The sequence below is a fragment of the Pongo abelii genome, chromosome 19 (genome assembly GCF_028885655.2).
Source record: "Pongo abelii isolate AG06213 chromosome 19, NHGRI_mPonAbe1-v2.0_pri, whole genome shotgun sequence".
NCBI lineage: Eukaryota > Metazoa > Chordata > Mammalia > Primates > Hominidae > Pongo > Pongo abelii.
In genome coordinates this window covers 20,749,414-20,770,294 of record NC_072004.2, presented here as the reverse complement: position 1 = coordinate 20,770,294, position 20,881 = coordinate 20,749,414, and the positions used below count along the sequence as shown (strand labels likewise).

The 20,881-nt window shown below is 50.6% G+C and overlaps 1 protein-coding gene across 3 annotated transcripts in view; it reads right to left on the bottom strand.

Moving 5' to 3' along the window:
- SLC47A1 (solute carrier family 47 member 1) overlaps positions 1–19,274 on the bottom strand; it is a 43,931-nt gene extending 24,657 nt beyond the window's left edge. Inside the window, exons 1-6 of one of the 3 annotated variants that reach the window (XM_009236520.4) lie at positions 19,083–19,274; positions 10,568–10,669; positions 6,571–6,639; positions 4,921–5,069; positions 3,384–3,426; positions 1,590–1,634 (exon numbers count right to left, since the gene is read on the bottom strand). In XM_009236520.4, the coding sequence (XP_009234795.2) occupies positions 1,590–1,634; positions 3,384–3,426; positions 4,921–5,069; positions 6,571–6,639; positions 10,568–10,669; positions 19,083–19,217 (543 nt within the window). In that variant the 5' untranslated portion in view covers positions 19,218–19,274. 3 annotated transcript variants of the gene reach the window in all.
- Between the last annotated feature and the right edge of the window lie 1,607 nt (positions 19,275–20,881).

Genomic DNA, 20,881 nt, shown 5'->3' with positions numbered 1-20,881 from the left:
GAAGGGTCCCAGGGCAGAAACTCCTTCCACCCTGGGGGCCCAACAACCCCTGCCATTTCTACAGAACCCACCCATCATCGTATCTCCCACTGCTCCCACAACGCAAACTCTTCATCACAGACCTTCACCATTATTCGTTTGGATCATGTCCATAACTCTCACCTCTTCCTCTCCCAATTAGTTAATTTCCCAAAACTAAATGCTCCAGTGGAGAACACAAGGCCCTGTGCACGCTGACCCTGGGCCAGCCCACCTCTCGATGCCATGATCTCACTGCGTCCGCTCCCACCGCAGTGGCCTAACGAGACTCTGTGGGCCTCAGCCCCTAGGAACAGGCTCTGCTGCACCTCTGTCTAGGATCCCCTGCCTTCCTTCCCGATCTTGGGAACCCCACGTGTCCTCTGTAACCAAGTTCAAAGCTCCCAACCCCACTCAGCTCGTGGCTCCTACTTCCAGGCCTTTCCCTGTGCCCCAGAGAACGGGAGAGAAGACTTTCACACTCACTGTCCTCAGTAGGTCATATTAGACCCTGAGGTTAGGGCCACTGCCATTGTTGGGGGACTGAGTCCAGGAGAAAGTCTTGCAGCGTGCTGAGGCACCCATGCTGCCTTAGCAAGGGTCTACATCAAAAGGAGACAGCCCAGAGCCAGATGAGATGTGTGGGTTTCCTTCTCTCTAGTCTACACCTATTTCTGATATGTCATTCTAATACTAATCGGGATTCTAAATATTCTTGTTTTGTTGATAGAGTAATATCCTGGCCGGATGCAGTGGCTCACGCCTGTAATCGCAGCACTTTTGGAGACTGAGGCAGGAGGATTGCTTGAAGCCAGGAGTTTGAAACCAGCCTGGGCAACATAGCAAGACCCCATATCTACTTTAAAAACATTTTTTTTAATAGCGTAATATCTTAACTTTAAGAACACTTCCTGTTGCACATCCCCAGAGAGCCCGCCAGTGTGGCTGGGATCCATTGCCGAGTACCCCTGTTTACCTGGACTTATCTGGAAGAATGTGGAGAGTCCCACATATGCTGATTTCATAAATCTACCCCTACCACGCCAGGCCCTTTGGCCGTGACCGTTTAATCACATAGGAGGAGTTCTGGCTGATGTTAGGTGTCATTAGAGTTTGAGCTCTTATATCCTCACTGAGAAAAGTGGGGCCATTCAGACAGAACAGAGCAGACAGTTTGGTTCCCTCTCTGCCAGACGAGCTGCCCCCAGCCTGCGCTCTGTCTCGGGAGCAAACGGGCACGCACCCTTCTTTCCAGGACACTGGTTAAAATGCGGAGCCAAGGAACACTGCGGCTCTGAGCCCACCCTGCTAGTGACAATATTTCCAAGTGGGAATTGGATAAGAGTTTTCCAGAGCCAAATATAATATGTTCTTTCCTTGATATCACTTAACAAACCTCTTGACATCCAAGTTGTGTGTGCACAACACTGAAAAAATATCTTTCAGTGGCTCCCAGCGGTGAGCTCCCTCCACCCTGGGGTCCCTGGTCCTGGAGTATCTTCAGGGCCCCCACTCCCAGAAAGGTACAAACTCCCATTAGCCTCCCAAAGGAAGAGAACAGTCAGTATTACCTGGTTGAGCAAATATTTAACTTGTAACATATAAAGAAAGGTTGCCTACAAGAGAACAAGAGAGATGAATGTTAATGTTTCAGCCTTGACACACAGCAGTGAGGTCACACGGCAGGGAGCTGGGAGCCACAGCCAAGGCTCGGCTGCCCTCTGCTCCCGCAAGGAGCCACAGAGGCTGTTGTCTCAGGACAGGGCTGGGGCCAGGGGGTTATGGCCCGGGGGCTTCCCACATCTCCTTTATGGGTGCATATGCCCCAAGCATATTCCCTCCATCTGGCAAAAGGAGGTGGAGTTTCCCTGGGTGAGTGGCCAGGACTCTTCTGGGGACACTGGCATGGAAAGGAGGCCCCAGGCACACTCCAGATGGGCACCTCCATATAGACTGGTCCTATGTGGTAGAATCATGAAAGACTGTCACATTTACAAGGTTTCAGGATAAGTAAGTGAGCACACTGCCAATTCTGAGGGCAAATGGTGTGCCTAGATCCATGTGTTGAAGCCCTAGTCCTCAATGTGACTGTTTGGAGGTCCTCAAAGTGAGATTAAGTTAAAATGAGGTCATTAAGGTGGGGCCCTAATCCAATAGGACTGGTGTCCTCTTAAGAAGACAGGAGACACCGGGGGATGAATGCATAGGGGACAACCTGCAGAGGGTGGCCGTCCACAGGCCACGGAGAGAGGCCACAGAGGACACCAGCCCTGCTGCACCTTGATCTTGGACTCCCAGCTTCCTGAACTGTAAGAAAATAAACTTCTGTTGTTTAAGCCCCCTAGTGTGTGGTATTATATTATGGAAGCCCCTGCAGACCAATTCAGCTACAGCCTCCAGCTGAATAACAAACACTCAGCTCTCAGGCCAGGCGTGGTGGCTCACACATGCAACCCAACACTTCGGGAGGCCAAAGCAGACGGATTGCTTGAACCCAGGAGTTCAAGACCAGCCTGGGAAACATGGTAAAATGCTGTCTCTACAAAAAATACAAAAATTAGCTGGGCGTGGTGGTGTGCACCTGTAGTATCGGCTAATCAGGAGGCTGAGGTGGGAGGATCACTTGAGCCTGGGAGGCAGAGGTTGCAATGAGTGAAGACTGTGCCACTGCACTTCAGCCTGGGCAACACAGTGACACCCTATCTTAAAAATATATATATATAGCAAGACCCTGTCTCCACAAAACTAAAAAATTAGCCAAGTGTGGTGGCATGTGCCTGTAGTTCCAGCAACCCAGGAGGCTGAGACAGGATGATGGCTTGAGCCCAGGAGGTCAAGGATGCAGTGAGCTATGACAATCCCACTGTACTTCAGCCTGGGTGACAGAATGAGACCCTGTCTCAAAAACACCAAACAGACAAACAAAAAAACCACTTAGCTCTCATTGTTCATTGACCACACACTGCTGTGTCAAACATTAACCCATGCTTAAGGTTCTGTGTGGTCAAACTCAGCAGACCAAAAAAAAAGTCTAAAGGTTCTAAGTGACACCCTCAGGGGTTCTGAGATAGGTGAGACTTTGCCCTTGTTTACAATAAAAGTTTGCACTCTTCTCCATGGATGATTCTGGAGGTCTCTCCAGCTCTACTCCAGACGTCCTGGAGTAGCCTCAATCTTGGTGTTCCTTGAGACAAACATCTGTTGTGTCCTTAACACGCATAAATAAAAACAGGCTTTCTTGAAGGCACCAACATCACAGATAAGAATCATCTAAGACTGAGCCAATACACTGAGCTCACAGATATGGTGGCTACCTTTCACCCACGGACCCCAAGAAGGGAACCTCTTAGCCCTTGAGCACTTACAGGAAGAGCTGGAATGAAGATCGTGACGTAGGTCTGGGTGAGCCTAAATAACGAAAAGAAAAAAACAAAAACAAAAACTGTGATGGAGGCCTCTGTTTCCAGGGAAAGTTAGGCAGAAGAAAATAATTAAAACTGCCTTTTGCATTCTTGGCTGTTTCCAGATTAATGGGCTTAAGTTGCTGGAGCAGGCCGGGCACGGTGGCTCACGCCTGTAATCCCAGCCTGTAATCCTGAGGCAGGCAGATCATGAGGTCAGGAGTTTGAGACCAGCCTGGCTAACATGGTAAAACCCCCATCTCTACTAAATGTACAAATATTAACCAAGTGTGGTGGCGGCCACCTGTAATCCCAGCTACTCGGGAGGCTGAGGCAGGAGAATCTTTTGAACCCAGGAGGCGGAGTTTGCAGTAAGCTGAGATCACCCCATTGCACTCCAGCCCGGGCAACAGGGCGAAACTCCATCTCAAAAAAAAAACTGCTGGAGCAAATGTGAAAATTTACATATAGAGCTTGTCATCTTATAACCCAGATAAGCTTTCTTGGTTAATTTATATCTTTATGTCTAAGACAGCGTTTTTCAACTTCAGCACTATGGCCAGGTAATTCTCCACCTGTTGCGGGGTGCTGTCCCGAGCACTGCAGGATGTTCCACAGCCTCCTGCCTTCTACAAGGAGCACCCTCCTACTGCCAGCTGTGATAACCAGAAATGTCTTCAGACATTGTCAAATGTCTCCTGGGTTCAGAGCCGCTGGTCTAGATAAGAGCTTTAAAAGCTCTTACCCAATTAAATCAGTGGGTCTCAAACTTGGCAGCACGTTAGAATCACTTAGGGTGCTTTGAAAGATACGAATACCCAGGCCTCACCGCAGACCAATTAAAAGAGAATCCTGGCCGGGCATGGTGGCTCACGCACTTTGGGAGGCCGAGGCGACAGATCCCGTGAGGTCAGGAGTTTGAGGCCAGCCTCACCAACATGATGAAACCCCGTCTCTACTAAAAGTACAAAAATTAGCCGGGCGTGGTGGCAGGTGTAATCCCAGCCACTCGGGAGCCTGAGGCAGGAGAATTGCTTGAACCCGGCAGGCAGAGGTTGCAGCAAGCCAAGATCGCACCACTGCATTCCAGTCTGGGGGACAGAGCAAGATTTGGTCTCAAAAAAAAAAAAACAAACCAGAATCTTGGGTGGTAGGGAGCAGGGGCACAGGTGGGTTTGAAAGCACCCAGGTGATTTTAATATCAACCAAGGTCAAGAATAACTAAACTTTGAGCAAACGTCACAAACTACCATCCCACATGGAGGGTGCTTGCAAATCTATTTTCATTTAAAACTCTTAACCATGCAAGTCACCCAGGAGGGGAGGGGGAGTACATCTTAAATGCCAGGTGTGGAAAGTACTAAGACCTAGGAGACGTCAGCCAAGTAGAGATGAGCACCACCTTGGTGTGCAGCCTTGTCCCTGGCCTTGGCTGCACCCGGACAGGATAATCTTTCTGTGGGATGGATGCCCAGTCCCGCCGCGACAGGTTCCATCTTACCTGGACACATCTGGGTCCTGCCTGAAGAGCAGCAGGATATGCTGGGTGTTGAGAAAGAGCGCCCAGCAGGGGAAGCAGCAGAGGAGCAGGATGAGCGCACTCCGCTGCAGGATCACACCCACGTGCTTCAGGTTCTGGCTCCCGTACGTCTGGGGTGCACACAGCCAAAATGAACCCATTAGCACAGACCCAGCACCCCAGCTGTCCCCTAAAAGCCTTCAATTGTGCCACACAAAGAAACAGGTTGTCTGGATAAGGTGGCTCACACCTGTAATCCCAGCTACTCAGGAGGCTGAGGCAGGAGAATCGCTTGAACCTGGGAGGCAGAGGTTGCAGTGAGCTGAGATCACGCCACTGCACTCCAGCCTGGGGGACAGAGCAAGACTCTGTCTCAAAAAAAAAAAAAAAAAAAAAAAAAAAAAACCCATGGCCCTAGAGACTTTGCCCCAGTGTTTAGGTAGGAGAAGGATGGTGTGAAAGATGCTTCTCAAACTCAGCTCCCATTAGCATCACCGGGGGATCATTTTCAAAACTCTGATGCCAGGGTCTCACTAATGACATTCTGGACTTTAATTCACCCAGGGCGGGATTTAGAGATCCATACCTTTTTTTTAAAAAAAATTCTATTTAAAACAATTTTTCTTTTGCAGAGGTAAACAATCTGAAATTCACACTTCATTTATTTTTAGAGACTGGAAAAAAAATAATTTTTTTTTAGAGAGGCAAAGGTTGCAGTGAGCTGAGATCGTGCCACTGCACTCCAGCCTGGGTGACAGAGCCAGAGTCCATCTCAAAAAAAAAAAAAAGCCAGGCTGGGCATTGTGGCTCATGCCTATAATCCCAACATGTTGGGAGGCTGAGGTAGGAGGATTGCTTGAGCCCAGGAGTTCGAGACCAGCCTGTGCAACATGGCAAAACCCTATCTCTACAAAAAATTAGCTGGGTGTAGTGGCGCATGCCTGTAATGCCAGGTACTTGAGAGGCTGAGGCAAGAGGATCGCTGGAGCTCAGGAGTTCAAGGCTGCCGTGAGCAGTGGGTGTGCCACTGCAGCCTAGCCTGGGCGATAGAGCAAGACTCTGTCTCAAAACAAAACAAGCCAAATTTTGTACATCTTTTCAAGTCGTGCACATCTCTTCCAGCTCCAGGTTCAGTGACATCTCTGGTAGTCTGAAATTAACCAGAGGAAATACTTGTACCCCTGGAACTGGCAAACACTGCCAGTCATGTGTTTCCCTCCTTCCCCTTTCACCCAAGGCCTGGTTGCTGAACATTTACCAGCCTGCCACTGGGTGGGGCCAGGCAAGCTGGGTTTTAACAAGCCCTCCAAGCTCAATCAATGCACGCTCAATTCTGAGAACCACAGAACTATACCAAATTCAAACGTGGGGAGCAATAGAAGGGAATTTTATAAAATGTCCCCTATTTGATCAAAATATAGGGTAAGGCAGTTGTGCAGACAAAAACTACTTGACAAGACCGAAAGAAACCTAGTGACATTTCAAAGAAAGCAGGCCAGGAGAAGAGGAGTTGCTGGCTGAAAGGCACTGCAGGTGCTGGCTGCTGAACTCTTCCTGCCAGTGGGGCTCTTCCATCTACACTTGAGAAAAGACGTTTGAGGTCACTGTGAGCGTGTGACCACTTCCATTTACCTGGGAGATGAGGGTGTCACAAGCAGAAGATAAGCCGAATCCCACTGAGACACCAGTGACATTGATAACCTGCAAATAAACCCAAAGATAAGGCCCTATAGAGTTAAAGGAGGAAAGGAAGACAAAATCCCTGTGTGTGTTGGTAAGAGCCTGCAAAGCTCCTCCTTCAGCATTCACAAGTCAATTTTACCAACTGTGTTAGCTGCCTGGACCCCACTCATACTGAAGCCATTCTCACAGGTTTAACAAGAATTCTGGACAGGACTATAATTTTTTTTTTTTTTTTTGAGACAGAGTCTAGTTCTGTTGCCCAGGCTGGAGTGCAGTGGCGCGATCTCGGCTCACTGCAACCTCCACCTCCCGGGTTCAAGTGATTCTCCTGCTTCAGCCTTCCAAGTAGCTGGGACTACAGGCATGCGCTACCATGACCGGCTAATTTTTGTATTTTTAGTAAAGACGGGGTTTCACCATGTTGGCCAGGATGGTCTCGATCTCTTGACCTCGTGATCCGCCCGCCTCAGCCTCCCTCACAGGTGTGAGCCACCGCGGCCGGCCCAGAACTATAGTATTAATCAGGCTGCACTTTGACCCACTTCCTTATAACTGAAAGTCATGTGGCATCAGACACTGGCCATGTACATCCCCACTGTTCCTACAGATGGGATTTCTGGTGTTACAATGATAAGGCTATTGTTTAAGAATTGTTGGCCAGGTGCGGTGGTTTACACCTGTAATCCCAGCACTTTGGGAAACCAAGGTGGGAGGATCGTTTGAGCCCAGGAGTTTGAGACCAGTCTAGGCAGCATGACGAAACCTCGTCCCTACAAAAGTACAAAAACTAGCAGGCATGGTGGCATGCTCCTGTAGTCCCAGCTATTTCCAGAGGCTGAGGTGGCAGGATCGCTTGAGCCCAAGAAGCAGAGGTTACAGTGGACTGAGATTGCACCACTGCACTCTAGCCTGGGCAATGGAGTGAAACCCTGTCTCAAAAAAAAAAAATTTCTGGCCGAGCATGTTGGCTCACGCCTGTAATCCCAGCACTTTGGGAGGCCGAGGTGGGCGGATCACGAGGTCAGGCGTTTGAGACCAGCCTGACCAATATGGTGAAACCCCGTCTCTACTAAAAATACAAAATTAGCCCGGCATGATGGCGGGCGCCTGTATTCCCAGCTACTCAGGAGGCTGAGGCAGGAGAATCACTTGAACCCGGGAGGGGGAAGTTGCAGTGAGCTGAGATCGTGCCACTGCACTCCAGCCTAGGCGACAGAACAAGACTCCATCTCAAAAAAAAAAAAAAAAATTTATTAAGCAGAGCCTGAATTCCAGTGAAACATCTGACACCAACCAGTTTGAAGGCCCACAAAGAGGAACTGAATCAGCATGAGAACACAGTTTCTTCATCTCCCTGTCTCATGACTTCATGCTGCACCCTTCAACCAATCAACAATCACACTTCAGCCCATTCGAAAACCCTTAAACACCCTGCCCCAAACTCCTCGGAGAGACTGATTTGAGGTTTCCTCGTTCAGTGGCCTTACAATTAAACCTCTTTCACTGTTGCAACCTGGCATCTCAGATTATTGACTTGCCACAAGCAAATCGACAAGCCTATTACGGTTACAAGATCTTGGCTGGGTAAGGACATGTACAAGTTTGGAAGGGAAAAAGTCTAGGCTAGAGGTGATTACCCAGGCTTTCTCTTTTAAAAAGTCACTTTACTCTCCAATTTCGGGTATCAGGGACACTTCTTCCGGGAATGCAATGGCACAGTAACACAGAAAACTCCACCTGCTGGAGACCTAGCATGGCCTGCGTCCGTACCCTGGGGGGCACTGGGAGTGCAGAGGCAGTCTGAAGTCTGGACTAGTGCCAGAGGCTTTCCAGGTGTGCTCACCTTCACCAGGGTCAGCAGCAAACCCTGAAGTTTCGGGGAGCCTAGAGCAGTGCCCCCCAAACCAGGGAGTGGTATCACAGGATGTCTGATGTGCTCCCCATCTGGAACCTGGTACCTCCACTTGATTCTACAGCAGGGAACCTGTGGACAACAGCCCAAACTGCACCCAGCCTGGAAGCACTGACTTTGATAAGTCCTTGGCCACATCCTGCAATTCCTTGGCCAAAGAGAATCTGCTGAGGCTTGCTAAGTGCATTTCCGTCTTCTCCTCTATTGCAAATACAATACTTAAAAACAAAATGGATAATTAAGCCTGGGATTGTCCATGTTGCCCGCTAAAGCCAAAATAAAATAAGCCATGCTGGGTGCAGTGGCTCACGCCTGTAATCCCAGCACTTCAGGAAGCCGAGGAGGGTGGATCACGAGGTCAGGAGTTCAAGACCCATCTGACCAACATGGTGAAACCCCATCTCTACTAAAAATACAAAAAATTAGCTGGGTGTGGTGGCATGTGCCTGTAATCCCAGGCTGAGGCCGGAGAATCATTTGAACCCAGGAGGTGGAGGTTGCAGTGAGCCAAGATCGCACCACTGCACTCCAGACTGGGCGACAGAGCGAGACTCCATCTCAAAATAAATAATAAAAGAAAATAAGCCATGTATACTCACAGCTAGTTCCACATATACTTGATGACTAGTTCCCAGGCGTTTTGCATAGTTCATGGATAGCAAACTCAAATGCCTGGTGAGACCAGGCAGATCAAAGTGAAATTGTGTCTCCGTCAGGGCAGGAAGAAAGGGGAACATGCACCTGCCCGAGAGCCACTGAATCCACTTTTCTAGAAACAACCTAACTAGACAAACCAAACCCTTTGTTCTTACATGGCCAGCTGACAATTCCTGGCTGAGATTGATGACATGTCTCTGGTTTTGGGGGTTTGCGTCTATTATACAGAGAGGATCTGCAGTTCCTCCCAATTTTAAGTTTGGACACAAAGACCTAGATTTTTACCTTCCAGACCCATTTCTAGATTAGGACTCTCAGTAAGACAGACAACTGAGGGGTGGGCATGGCGGGAGTCAGTTCCTCTGAGGAAGTCAGACTGAACTCCCCTTTTACTGTTCCCCTCCCCCAACTGTGGGACCAAGAGTGGGAACGAGTTCCATGGATTAGAAATAAGATGATGTAGGCTGGGCGCGGTGGCTCACGCCTGTAATCCCAGCACTTTGGGAGGCCGAGGCGGATGGATCACCTGAGGTCAGGAGTTCAAGACCAGCCTGACCAACAAGGTGAAACCCCGTCTCTACTAAAAATACAAAAATTAGCCAGACATGGTGGCAAGCACCTGTAGTACCAGCTACTCAGGAGGCTGAGACAGGAGAATTGCTTGAACCCAGGAAGCGGAGGTTGCAGTGAGCCAAGATTACACCACTGCACTCCAGCCTGGGTGACGGAGCAAGACTCCGTCTGAAAAAAAAAAAAAAAAAAAAAAGAAAAGAAATAAGATGATGTGAGGATGGGCGCGGTGGCTCATACCTATAATCCCAGCATTTTCGGAGGCCGAGGCAGGTGGATTGCTTGAACTCAGGAGTTTGAGACCAGCCTGGGCAACATGGTGAAACCCCATCTCTACTAAAAATACAAATATTAACCAAGTGTGGTGGCGCATGCCCATAACCCCAGCTACTCAGGAGTCTGAGGCAGGAGAATCGCTTGAACCCGGGAGGCGGAGGTTGTAGTGAGCCGAGATCGCACCATTGAACTCCAGCCTGGGTAACAGAGCAAGACTTCGTCTCAAAAAAAACAAAACAAAACAAAATAAAATAAAATAAATTAGAAGATGTGATAGACAGGATCCCCCCCAGATGTCCTCATCCCAATCCCCAGAACCTAGGAATCTGCAAGGTTACACGGCAAAGGGGAATTAAAGTTGCAGCACCTTGATTTTAGGCCATGAAACCCACTTCAGACTTCTGCACTCCAGCGCTGTAAGAGAATAAGTCTGTGTAGGTTTCAGCCACTACATTTTGATGATTTGTTATAGTAGCAGCAGAAGGCAAACACAGACAGTATTGGTAAACCTGCCAGAAAGCCCACACGTACCGCGATCGCCAGCGTGACTGCGTCCAGCTCCAGCTTGCCCAGGTGGCCACAGAACACGGAGCTTATGAAGCTGATCAGGAACACCATCAGCTGAACCAAGAACTGGGTAGAGAAGGGAATGGGAAGGGAGGTGAGTGCCCACCATTGCAGGGAAGCCTGGGGCCCCAAGGGTGACCCCGACCCAACAAGTCCAGTCAGAAGTAAAGAAATACAACTTCAGTGAGCCTCTGCCACCTTTCACAGGCAAATGTACAATTTCTGGGCCTGGGGATGGGAGGCTTCTTGAAATATTAAAACATTTATTTGCAACCACTAGGTCAGAATCACTTTTTTGAGAACTTCCCAGTCTTTTCAGCTTTTGTTTTTTTTGAGATGGAGTCTCACACTGTCACCCGGGGTGGAGTGCAGTGGCGCGATCTTGGCTCACTGCAACCTCCGCCTCCTGGGTTCCAGCAATTCTCCTGTTTCAGCCTCCTGAGTAGCTGGGATTACAGGCAGGCGCCACCACACCCACCTAATTTTTGTATTTTTAGTAGGGACGGGGTTTCACCATGTTGGTCAGGCTGGTCTCAAACTCCTGACCTCGTGATCTGCCTGCCTCGGCCTCCCAAAGTTTTGGGAGTACAGGCGTGAGCCACCGCGCCCGGCCTGCCTTTTCGGTTTTTCAGTTCAGTTTCTCAAGCCATAGATCACATTAAATTTCCTCTGCAATCTGAAGAGGCTGCCTTCTGGGATAACCCCCTTGTTATCCAAGATTCCTAGTGAGGACTGGAGAGAATACAGCCTTCAACAACAAGAACCCATTCCAGCAAGGAAGTCCGTAGACAGGAGGAGCTGGAGGTAGCGATGAGATCATCCACTTGGAGTCCCAGTGGGATCCAGACTCTCAAAGTGAAACATTACAGGCCTGCTGAATGCCTTGCATTCTAGGAAGCCTCAGATGTGAGGGCAAATTCTGGAATATTGAACCATTCTTCCTCGAAATTCCAGTGGGCAATTCTATGAATTGCTCCACAGTGCTTTCACTGCACGATTGGATAATGAGCTTATTTCTGGAGGTTAACTTAAAATCACCTCCTGCACCCCACCCACTAGACCCAGGCAGTCCAGTGTCTCTCTTGGGGAAGCCCCTCTCCCCTGGCAGGCTACACGGCCCAAAATGGGGAGTTCACCTGACCCCTGCCCCCTAGGAGAGAATGGCTGCCTAAGGATTTGCTGCTGCTGCCCCCGCTGCCTGCATCAGCCCCATGGGGCCCTCACTGAAGCTGATACCCCAGAGTTGGTGATGCTGCTGCTGGTCCAGCCACAAGGCCACCTCTCACTGCCCTCAAGGAGAACAGAGTCCTCTGTGCTGAGCCCACAGAAAGGTCCCTCTTTTAGTGCTCCAATGACTTAGCTTCTAGAGCTGACCTCCACCAGGCTCACACACAGCCCATCTGCCAGCTCTGCAGCCACCCCAAAATTGCTACATCAGGACCTCATCAGGCCCCCAAGCCATAATGGTTCCGATGATCTCCCTCTTTTCTTCCCTAGAATCCACATCCCGGGAGAGACCGTTTTCAACTCCTGTGATGGGCCCAGAACTTCAGAGCATGCACAGCCTGTTCCTAACCCTAGCGGTGGGTGTGTGTGTGTGTGTGTGTGTGTGTGTGTCTGTTGTAGGAGAAGTATCTTTCTTGTGTGAACTTCTACACGATCCAGGTGCTTCTCTCACTACCACAGAAGCCTAATGTGAATTTAATCGCCAACAGTCCCCCGCTACTGAACATGAGAAGCGCTTTTGCAATATTCTGCGTAAGCCAAAATAAGACAGAAGATGGGAATAAAAAGGGGGTGGGGTGGAGGTGTCAATAAAAAAAGCTGACATGAAGAACCAGATGCTGTAGAATCTAAACCTAGAGCCAATGGACGCCCAGTAGGCCTGTACTGGTGCCACACGATTTGGGCGTTGTCACCACCCTTACAGATGTCCCCTGTGGTTTCATTGGGTGGAGCTTGGTGTCTCTTTAAATTGTGAATTCACGTATCTTTAAAGGCCACAGGGTCCCTTTTATTTGTAAACTCGGCATCACTTCCAAATCTGTTCAGTTCACTGTGCTTTAAGCTTTTGCACATCATCTGTCACAAACAGTTGTGTTCACAGAATCTGTCTTCTCCTTTCCCACGGAACATCACGTTTCCACTCCACAGTTCCCTGCCTCCCTGCAGGCCACCTGTGAGCTGTTTTTCATGGCTTCGCATGGAAGTGTGCTCGGTCTCCCCTACTGCCCGGCTTTTGGAGTGCCGCCCAGATTTTACCATCACAAATTGCACTGCCTTGAACATCTTTCTCACTTGGGTGGGGGCCAGTCCAAGGGTGGGAATCATCAGATGTCTCGGATACAAAAGGCCAGGAAGTCGAGCTGAGTTAGACTAATCGATGTGAGATGCATCTTCAATGTCAATGCCAGCAAAAATAGTTTTTTGAGAGCCGCTGCGGCTCTGCCAGGGTTACGGCAACAACCCTGTTCTCCGACTGCCTGAGTCAGGCAGCCTCATGCAGCCAGCCCATCCTGAAAGTCCGTGCCAGGGATCTCAGCTTGAGTCCAGAGTTACTAACCTCTTCTCAGATCCTGGTTTCAAGCCCTTTGGGTGAACGCTTGGCCACAGACTGTGGATCATATACATAAGGGTCACCTGGGAACCTTTGCCCTGGCCCATCACAAGACCCAAGAGGTTAGGCCGGGCTCAGTGGCTCACGCCTGTAAGCTCAACACTTTGGGAGGCTGAGGCAGGTGGATCACCTGAGGTCAGAAGTTCAAGACCAGTCTGGCCAACATGGTGAAGCCCCATCTCTACTAAAAATACAAAAAATTAGCTGGGCGCAGTGGTGCACGCCTATAATCCCAGCTATTCGGGAGGCTGAGGCAGGAGAATCGTTTGAACCCAGGAGGCAGAGGTTGCAGTGAGCAGAGATTGAGCCGCTACACTCCAGCCTGGGTGACAGAGAGAGAGACTCCATCTCAAAAAAAAAAAAAAAAAAAGGACCTAGGAGTTCCCTGGGGCTGAGGAATCTTCATTTCAGTATATCCCCACACTCCCTCATATACACCCAGGCTAGATGCATGTGGTCCAGGGCCACGCTTTGAGAGTGCTCCAGGCCCTCTGGGACTGTGCTGTCACAGAGCGTATTTCTGTGCCCAGGGAATGAACCATTTCTGGACAAAGGCCTGTTCTGCTAGATGTCTCAGCAGCTGCTGTCTGAAGAACAGCCTGAACTGGCAGTGGCTTGGACAGAGCTGAATGGATGACAGAAATTGCCAGACTGGGCCGCGCACGGTGGCTTATGCCTGCAATCGCAGCACTTGGGGATGCTGAGGCGGGAGGACTGCTTGAGCCCAGGAGTTCAAGACCAGCCCAGGCAACATTTTGTAGAGACCCCGTCTCTACAGAAAATACCAAAAATAGCATGCGTGGTGGCATGCACCTGCAATCCCAGCCACTCAGGAGCCTGAAGCAGGAAGGATCACTTGAGCTCAGGAGTTTGAGGCTGCAGTGAGCCATCCACACCACTGCATTCCAGCCTGGGTGACACAGCGAGACCCTGCTTCAAACAAAGAAACTTCCAGACTGACCGTGCTTCCGTCCCTTCTTGTCACAGTGACCCTGCTCAGATTTTGGCCAGACAACAATAAGCAAACTTGGCAGCCAGATAAAGACCTTCAGCGCCTGGCAGCTTTAGAAGTTGCTCTCCAGGGCCAGGCACCTCCAGACAACCTCTCCTACCCCCTCCCATGACTGCTGAAAGTTCACTCACTGGAAAGAAGCTGAGAGGTCACCTGGGACAGCCCCCCTTCTTTTACATGTGAGGAAGCACAGCCCAGGAGGTTTCGCAACTAGCCCAGCCACCTGACTGTCAACTCAGATGGTTACATACGGCCACTGTCTTTGGAGCACAAAGTACATCCCAGCACTGGGGGAACAGGTGTGAGTTAGACACCATTACTCCATTCCTGCCCCATGGGACCCACAGTACAGATGGTCCTGACTTACAATTTTTCAGCTTTGCAATAGTGCAAAAGCAATGTACATTCAGTAGAAACTGTACTTGGAATTTGGGATATTGATCTTTTCCCGGGATAGTGATGTGTAGTCTCAGACTTGCAGTGCCAGTCAGGGCAGTGGGCCACAGCTGCCCATCAGCCCTGCCATCACTAGAGCAGGCAGCTGACACTCTACAGTGGACTGTGTTGCCAGCGTTTTTTGGGTATTTTGTTTTGTGTTTTCGCATCCCATCATGACTACAAGACAGCCATCTGTGTCTCCTGCTTCTGGGGAAAAGAAGGCAGCTATTACTCTTGCAATGGAACTGAAGATAATTGGCCAGCACGGGGGTGGCAAGCCAGTCATGGTCGTCCCACGCAAGTCAGGACTCTTGCAATCCGTGATCTCATCCTTTAGAGGCGTTTTGACTTAAAGATATTTTCAGTGCATATAACCCCATCGTAAGCCAAGGAGCATCTGTAGAATAGGGAAAGATATTCAAAACGCAATAAATAACACAGCTCAAGACATATGCGTGATGAGCTGTGGGGTGCAGCAGAGAATTCAGAGAAGGTTTCTGGGGGAAATGAAGTGGAGCTGAAACCTGCATGATGAACAAGTCAATGTCAAATAGTCAGGTGCCGGAGACTTGTCTGTCGGGGAGGACTTTCCAGGCTGAGGCACTGAAAGGAGGCTGGGTGGAGGGTGTAACCAGGAGATAGGGACGAGAGATGAGGCTGGAGGCCTGGCCAGGGCCAGGCCATAGAGGGCTTTGCAGGACCAAGGAAAAGGTTCTAAGCAGGAGGGACAAGCTCAGATGTGCATTTGAAAAGGACTTGGTGGCTCCATGTGGAGCATGAGAGCGGAGATACGAAAAAGTGGATCCCTCTGAGAGGTATTTAAGGAGCTAAAGCCAAAGGCCTTGGTGAGGATGGATTGGAGGAGGAAACGGGGAGTAGAGGTGGTGGGGGCTGGACCTCACCCGACTTTCCTCTGTCCAGCTCCTGCCATCTTGGCTACCTCCTCTCACCCTTTGAATGGAAGGAACCACCTTCCCTGTAGGTCTTCCCCTCCTCCAGCCTAGGCCTGTCGGTCTCTGACCAGTTTTCTCCTGCTGAATCTGGTGTCAGTAACCACTTCCTGATCAATATCTTCCCCATTGCCTTCAGGATACAATTCAAAAGATCAGCCTGCATTTTTTCCTTTGTGTGTCCCGGGTAAAGCGGGTCTCTCCAGATCCCCCACCTCATCCCCCTCAACCTGCCTGCCTTCTCTGATATTTCTGCCCTGTAACCCTAGAAGGTCCGCCAGCTTCTCCCCACACAAGTGGAAACATTTCCCTGAGCTGGGGCCTAGGCTATCCCACCTCTGTTACATCCCAGGCAATGCCCGGGGGTCCATCTTTGGGGTTACTTTTCAGAACTTTTGCTGTTTTGATTCAGCCAGGTGATGAGAGGCTGATGACCAAGAGGAGGCACAGCTGGAGTACCTGAGGCCAGGTATCTGCACATTCCCTCCCTTGCAAATCCAGTCTTCCTCAAGCTTTCTCCAGGATAAAATGGACGCATCTTTTGAGAAGTAAGCACCATTCGGCTCACATTTCCATTGTGTTATGGGTTAATCTCTTTACAAAGGCCTCATTTAAAGCCCAGTGAGACCTCAAGGGTCAGGGTTAACTTGAGAGGTCTAGAAGGGAGATGGCGAATGAGAGAGAAAATTACAGAGAGGAGAGCCAGACAAGGCATCTTCATGTTATGTTGGACACTTGGAGAAGAAAGTATTGGACAATGAGCATGGGGAAAGAAGCAGGTGGTCTCTCCTTATCCCATGCCTTTTAGCAAACAGAAAACTTTACAGCAGATGGGATTAGAGATGGGAGACAGACCCAGGCCGGTACACATACACTTCATGAGAGACTAAGCAGGTAGCAAAACTCTACAATCACATTTTCACAAAGCAGAAACACACACACACAAAGGACTGGAAGGAAAGCTCCCAAATTACCTCTCAGTGGTGAGATTTCAGAGGGTTTTTTCCTTTTGTTGATCTTGGTTTTCCTTTTTTTTCTACAGTAAATATGCATGACATTTGTAATAAACACAATGGTATACATGTATGTACATACAAAGAGAAAAGATGAGGTCCCCAGCATGTCAGTCTAGTGCTCATCCCTGGAGACCTGGAGAGGTCCCCCACATCAAGGGGATCAGGCTACTGGGAGGGCTGGATTTCAGAAACCTGCCCTGTTATTATTATTATTATTATTGCTATACTATTAAAGCAATAACAGTCTGGGCAAGGTGGCTCATGCTTATAATCCCAGCTCTTGGGAGGCCGAGGCAGGAGGATTGCTTTAGCCCAGGAATTCAAGCAATGGGCAACACAGGGAGACCCTATCTCTAACCCAAAATATAAAAATTAGCCAGGCATGGTGGTGTGTGCCTGTAGTCTCCGCTACTCCAGAAGTTGAGGCTGCAGTGAGCTGTGATCGCACCACTGCACTCCAGCCTGGCCGACAGATCGAGACCCTGTCTCAAAAAAAAAATTAATAAAACAATAATAGCCTTAGAAAGCCCCTTCTCACAGCAGCTCTGTGAGGGAATGTTGAGCCAAGACACGACTATTATCTCCATTTTACAAATGAATACGCAGAGACCAGAAGAGGTTATGAGGCTGTTTCAATCCGCACAGCGGCTTCCTGACTTACTTTCGGAGGTCAAAGCAGGGCACGCAGCCCCAGGTCTTGAGATTCCAAATCATGAGGTGTTTTTTTTGTTTGTTTGTTTTTGTTTTTGTTTTTTTTGAGACAGAGTTTCACTCTTTTTGCCCAGGCTGGAATGCAATGGCGCAATCTAGGCTCACTGCAACCTCCGCCTCCCGGGCTCAAGCGATCCTCCTGCCTCAGCCTTCCAAGTAGCTGGAATTACAGGCGCCTGCCACCATGCCCAGCTAATTTTTATTTTTATTTTTTGTATTTTTAGTATAGACGGGGTTTCACCAGGTTGGCCAGGATGGTCTCAATCTCTTGACCTCGTGATCCGCCTGCCTCGGCCTCCCAAAGTGCTGGGATTGCAGGCGTGAGCCACCGCGCCCAGCCATGAGGTGTTTTTGTTTTATTTTGTTTTGTTTTTTTGAGACCAAGTCTTACTCTGTTGTTCAGGCTGGAGTGCAGTGGCACCATCCTGGCTCACTGTAACCACCACTTCCCAGGTTCAAGTGATTCTCGTGCCTCAGCCTCTGGAGTAGCTGGGACTACAGGCGCCCGCCACCACGTCTGGCTAATTTTTGTATTTTTAGTAGAGACGGAGTTTCACCATATTGGCCAGGCTGGTCTCGAACTCCTGACCTCAAGTGATCCATCTGCCTCAGCCTCCCAAAGTGCTGGGATTACAGGCGTGAGCCACCGCGCCCGGCCCCAAATCATGGATTCTTTCTGGTCTGTGAGAAAGCATCGCTGACGGATCTTATTCCACGGCTTTGACCTCGGCATTACTCTTGCTGTCCTGCACACCACAGAGGGTGCCACAATATCCCACAGACCACCGAGCCCCCACTCCAGGGGCACAGCAGCCCCCCTCAGCCCGCGCAGGTGCAGAATGTGGGCCTCAAAGCCAAAAGCTTATTCACGCTTTAAGTGCATACCAGTTGCTTCTTGTGCCGCGTCCTACCCTCTCGGTTTGAAAACCACCCAAGCTGGCAGGAGAATGTGGATAGGATTATATTTTTGTGGTTTTAAAAACCACATTACTCTTAGGAGACAAGGCAGAAACAGCCCTAACCTAATGATTAAAAAGAAAAGAATCCCACAGATAAGAACACCTCGACCCCACAAAGAACCACATTAAAACCCCTTTTTTCTTTCACATACATAATTATTGGCGGGGAAGGGGTGGTACAGGATGCCTCTGGTTTCCTCGGTAGAGGTTGACTGAATTCTGAAGAAATCATTTCGCAACTCTGAGTCCACGACAGACCACGCATCCCCTCCTCCGTGCCTCGGGATTATTTAGATCGCAGAGCTCCCGAACTTTTTACCGCTACTTTTCAAAGAAACAAGTTCCCTTGTGCTTTGAAGTTCGGCAACTTGCGCTTTATTGGCTGGAATCAGCTGCCAGAGAAGGCACCCCCGGATGCAAATACAGCCTGGACCTGGTAGAGCCCCGTTAGGCGCAAAGGTCCCAGCTCCCCGGTGTCTCCTGGCGCAGGAGGCTGGAGCCGCCGGCCTCTCCGAGCCAACGTGCGCCCGGGCGCGTGCCAGCCGTTCCCGCAGTGCCCCGCGGGGCCCCCAGTCGTGTGGTGCGGAGCGGAAGGCGGCCGGGACGCAGGCAGAGGAGCTGGGGTGCCCGCCCGGCTCCTGGCACGATGCTCCCCGGAGCCCGCCCGCGGCCAGCTCGCTCGGTCCTCAAACCCCGCCAAAGTCACCCGCGGCGGCAGGAATCACCAGGTCCCCAGCCCGCCGGGACCGCCCTCCCACCGAGGCTACCTAACTCACCGCGGGGCCAGCCAGGACCAAGAGCGCCCGCAGCTCTTCTCGGAAGGCGGACAGCCGCAGGAAGCGCGACCCATGGATCTCAAGGGTGGCCTCCGGGCCTCCGCGCACTGGCGCGGGCTCCTCAGGAGCCTCCATGTGACTCGCGCGCTGCGGCGGGGTAGCGCGGAGGCCGGCAGTGGGTACAGCGCGGCGCAGCCTGCTCTGCAGTCCCCGCCCCGGCCGCCCGCCCAGAGCCCGCCCCGCGCCTGGCGCCCGGGGGCCCGACTGAGCGCGCAGCCAGGCAGCCTGCGACCTTGGGCGCGCCCCTTGCACCTCTCTCTGCACCACTGCGGACGCCTGCGGGTCTTGCAAAGACCAAGGAACTCCTGCACTTGGAAGGCAAAGTTTGAAAAAGCTTTGGAAACTAACGGAACGCGCTCGGGGGGCTGGGTCCTCCAAGTCTCGGACGCCAGGACTCACCCCGGCTCTGCACCTCCGCTGGGGGTTTCAGGTTCTGAATGACCTGGTGTGGAAGGACCCAGAGGCCTCGAGCCGTGACTCGGTTAGCACCCCGCGGGGTGTATGGGTTGGGCACATTTGCTGTGCAGATTGAGTTGGGTACACGCTTTGATGCTGGTTTGGATGTTGCATACGCCTCTCCTCTCATCAGTTGTTCCATTAGAGAACTTAGAATCTACCAGGATGGAGCAACATGCTCCCATTTGCCGAGTAGCACAGTTGGTGCCAGCTCGTCGTGTTGGAAGTTTATCCATTAGCCTGCTGTGGGAGTACGAGAGGCTGTGGCCCAGAAGGGCGTGGGCAGCGCGCTTTCCTCCCAGAGCCTCAGCTTCCTCGTCTGCAAACGTGAAAGAACACTTGTTGCCAGTTGTGAAGACTGGGGTTGCCTGGGCGGAAGACCTGAGTCAGTGCCACCTGCCCTCAGCCTGGCACCAGCCATTACCTAATAAGTGTCAGTTACCAGGACAAAAATGATTTCTGTAATAGTCAAAATTCCTTCCGTTGTAAGTGATCCAATGTAAGTAGAGAAAATGGAAAACAAATATTTTGGCTCACATAATCAGGAAGTTTGGATTCAGGGATTTGAAAACAAGGTCATTAGGCCAGGCGCGGTGGCTCACGCCTGTAATCCCAGCACTTTGGGAGGCCTAGGCGGGCGGATTACAAGGTCAAGAGATCGAGACCATCCTGGCCAACATGGTGAAACACCATCTGTACCGAAAATTAGCTGTGCATGGTGGCGCGCGCCGTAATCCCAGCTCCTAGGGAGGCTGAGGCAGGAGAATTGCTTGAACCCAGGAGGCAGAGGTTGCAGTGAGCCGAGATCTCGCCACTGCACTCCAGCCTGGTGGCAGAGGAAGACTCCATGTCAAAAAAAACAAAAAAACAAAAAAAAACCCAGATCATTCATGTTGTCCTTCTCCCCATCTCTGTCCCTCTCCTCCCGTCTCCTCCCACCTTGGGATTCTTTCCGTGGTTTCTCTTCCTTCTCTGCCGGCAGCCTTTCTCTTCGTGTGCAGGTGACAGTGGTGGCCTCTGATACCCTCGTTCCTATCTTTCCCATGTGTTAAACCAGAAAGTAAGACCCTCCTCTCCTCTCTTCTGGTTCCAAACTAACAAACAAAAAACTGGGAGAAAATCTGGTTGGCCCTGCTTAGGTTTCTTGCCCACCTCTGGAACAATCGCCCTGGGTGGGAAAATAGGGTCTGATGTTTGGCTGGCCCTGGACCATGCACCCAGCTTTGTACCTACAGGGTTAGGGTTGGGTGCCCTGTGACTGGTCTCGTTCCACAAGGCCTGTA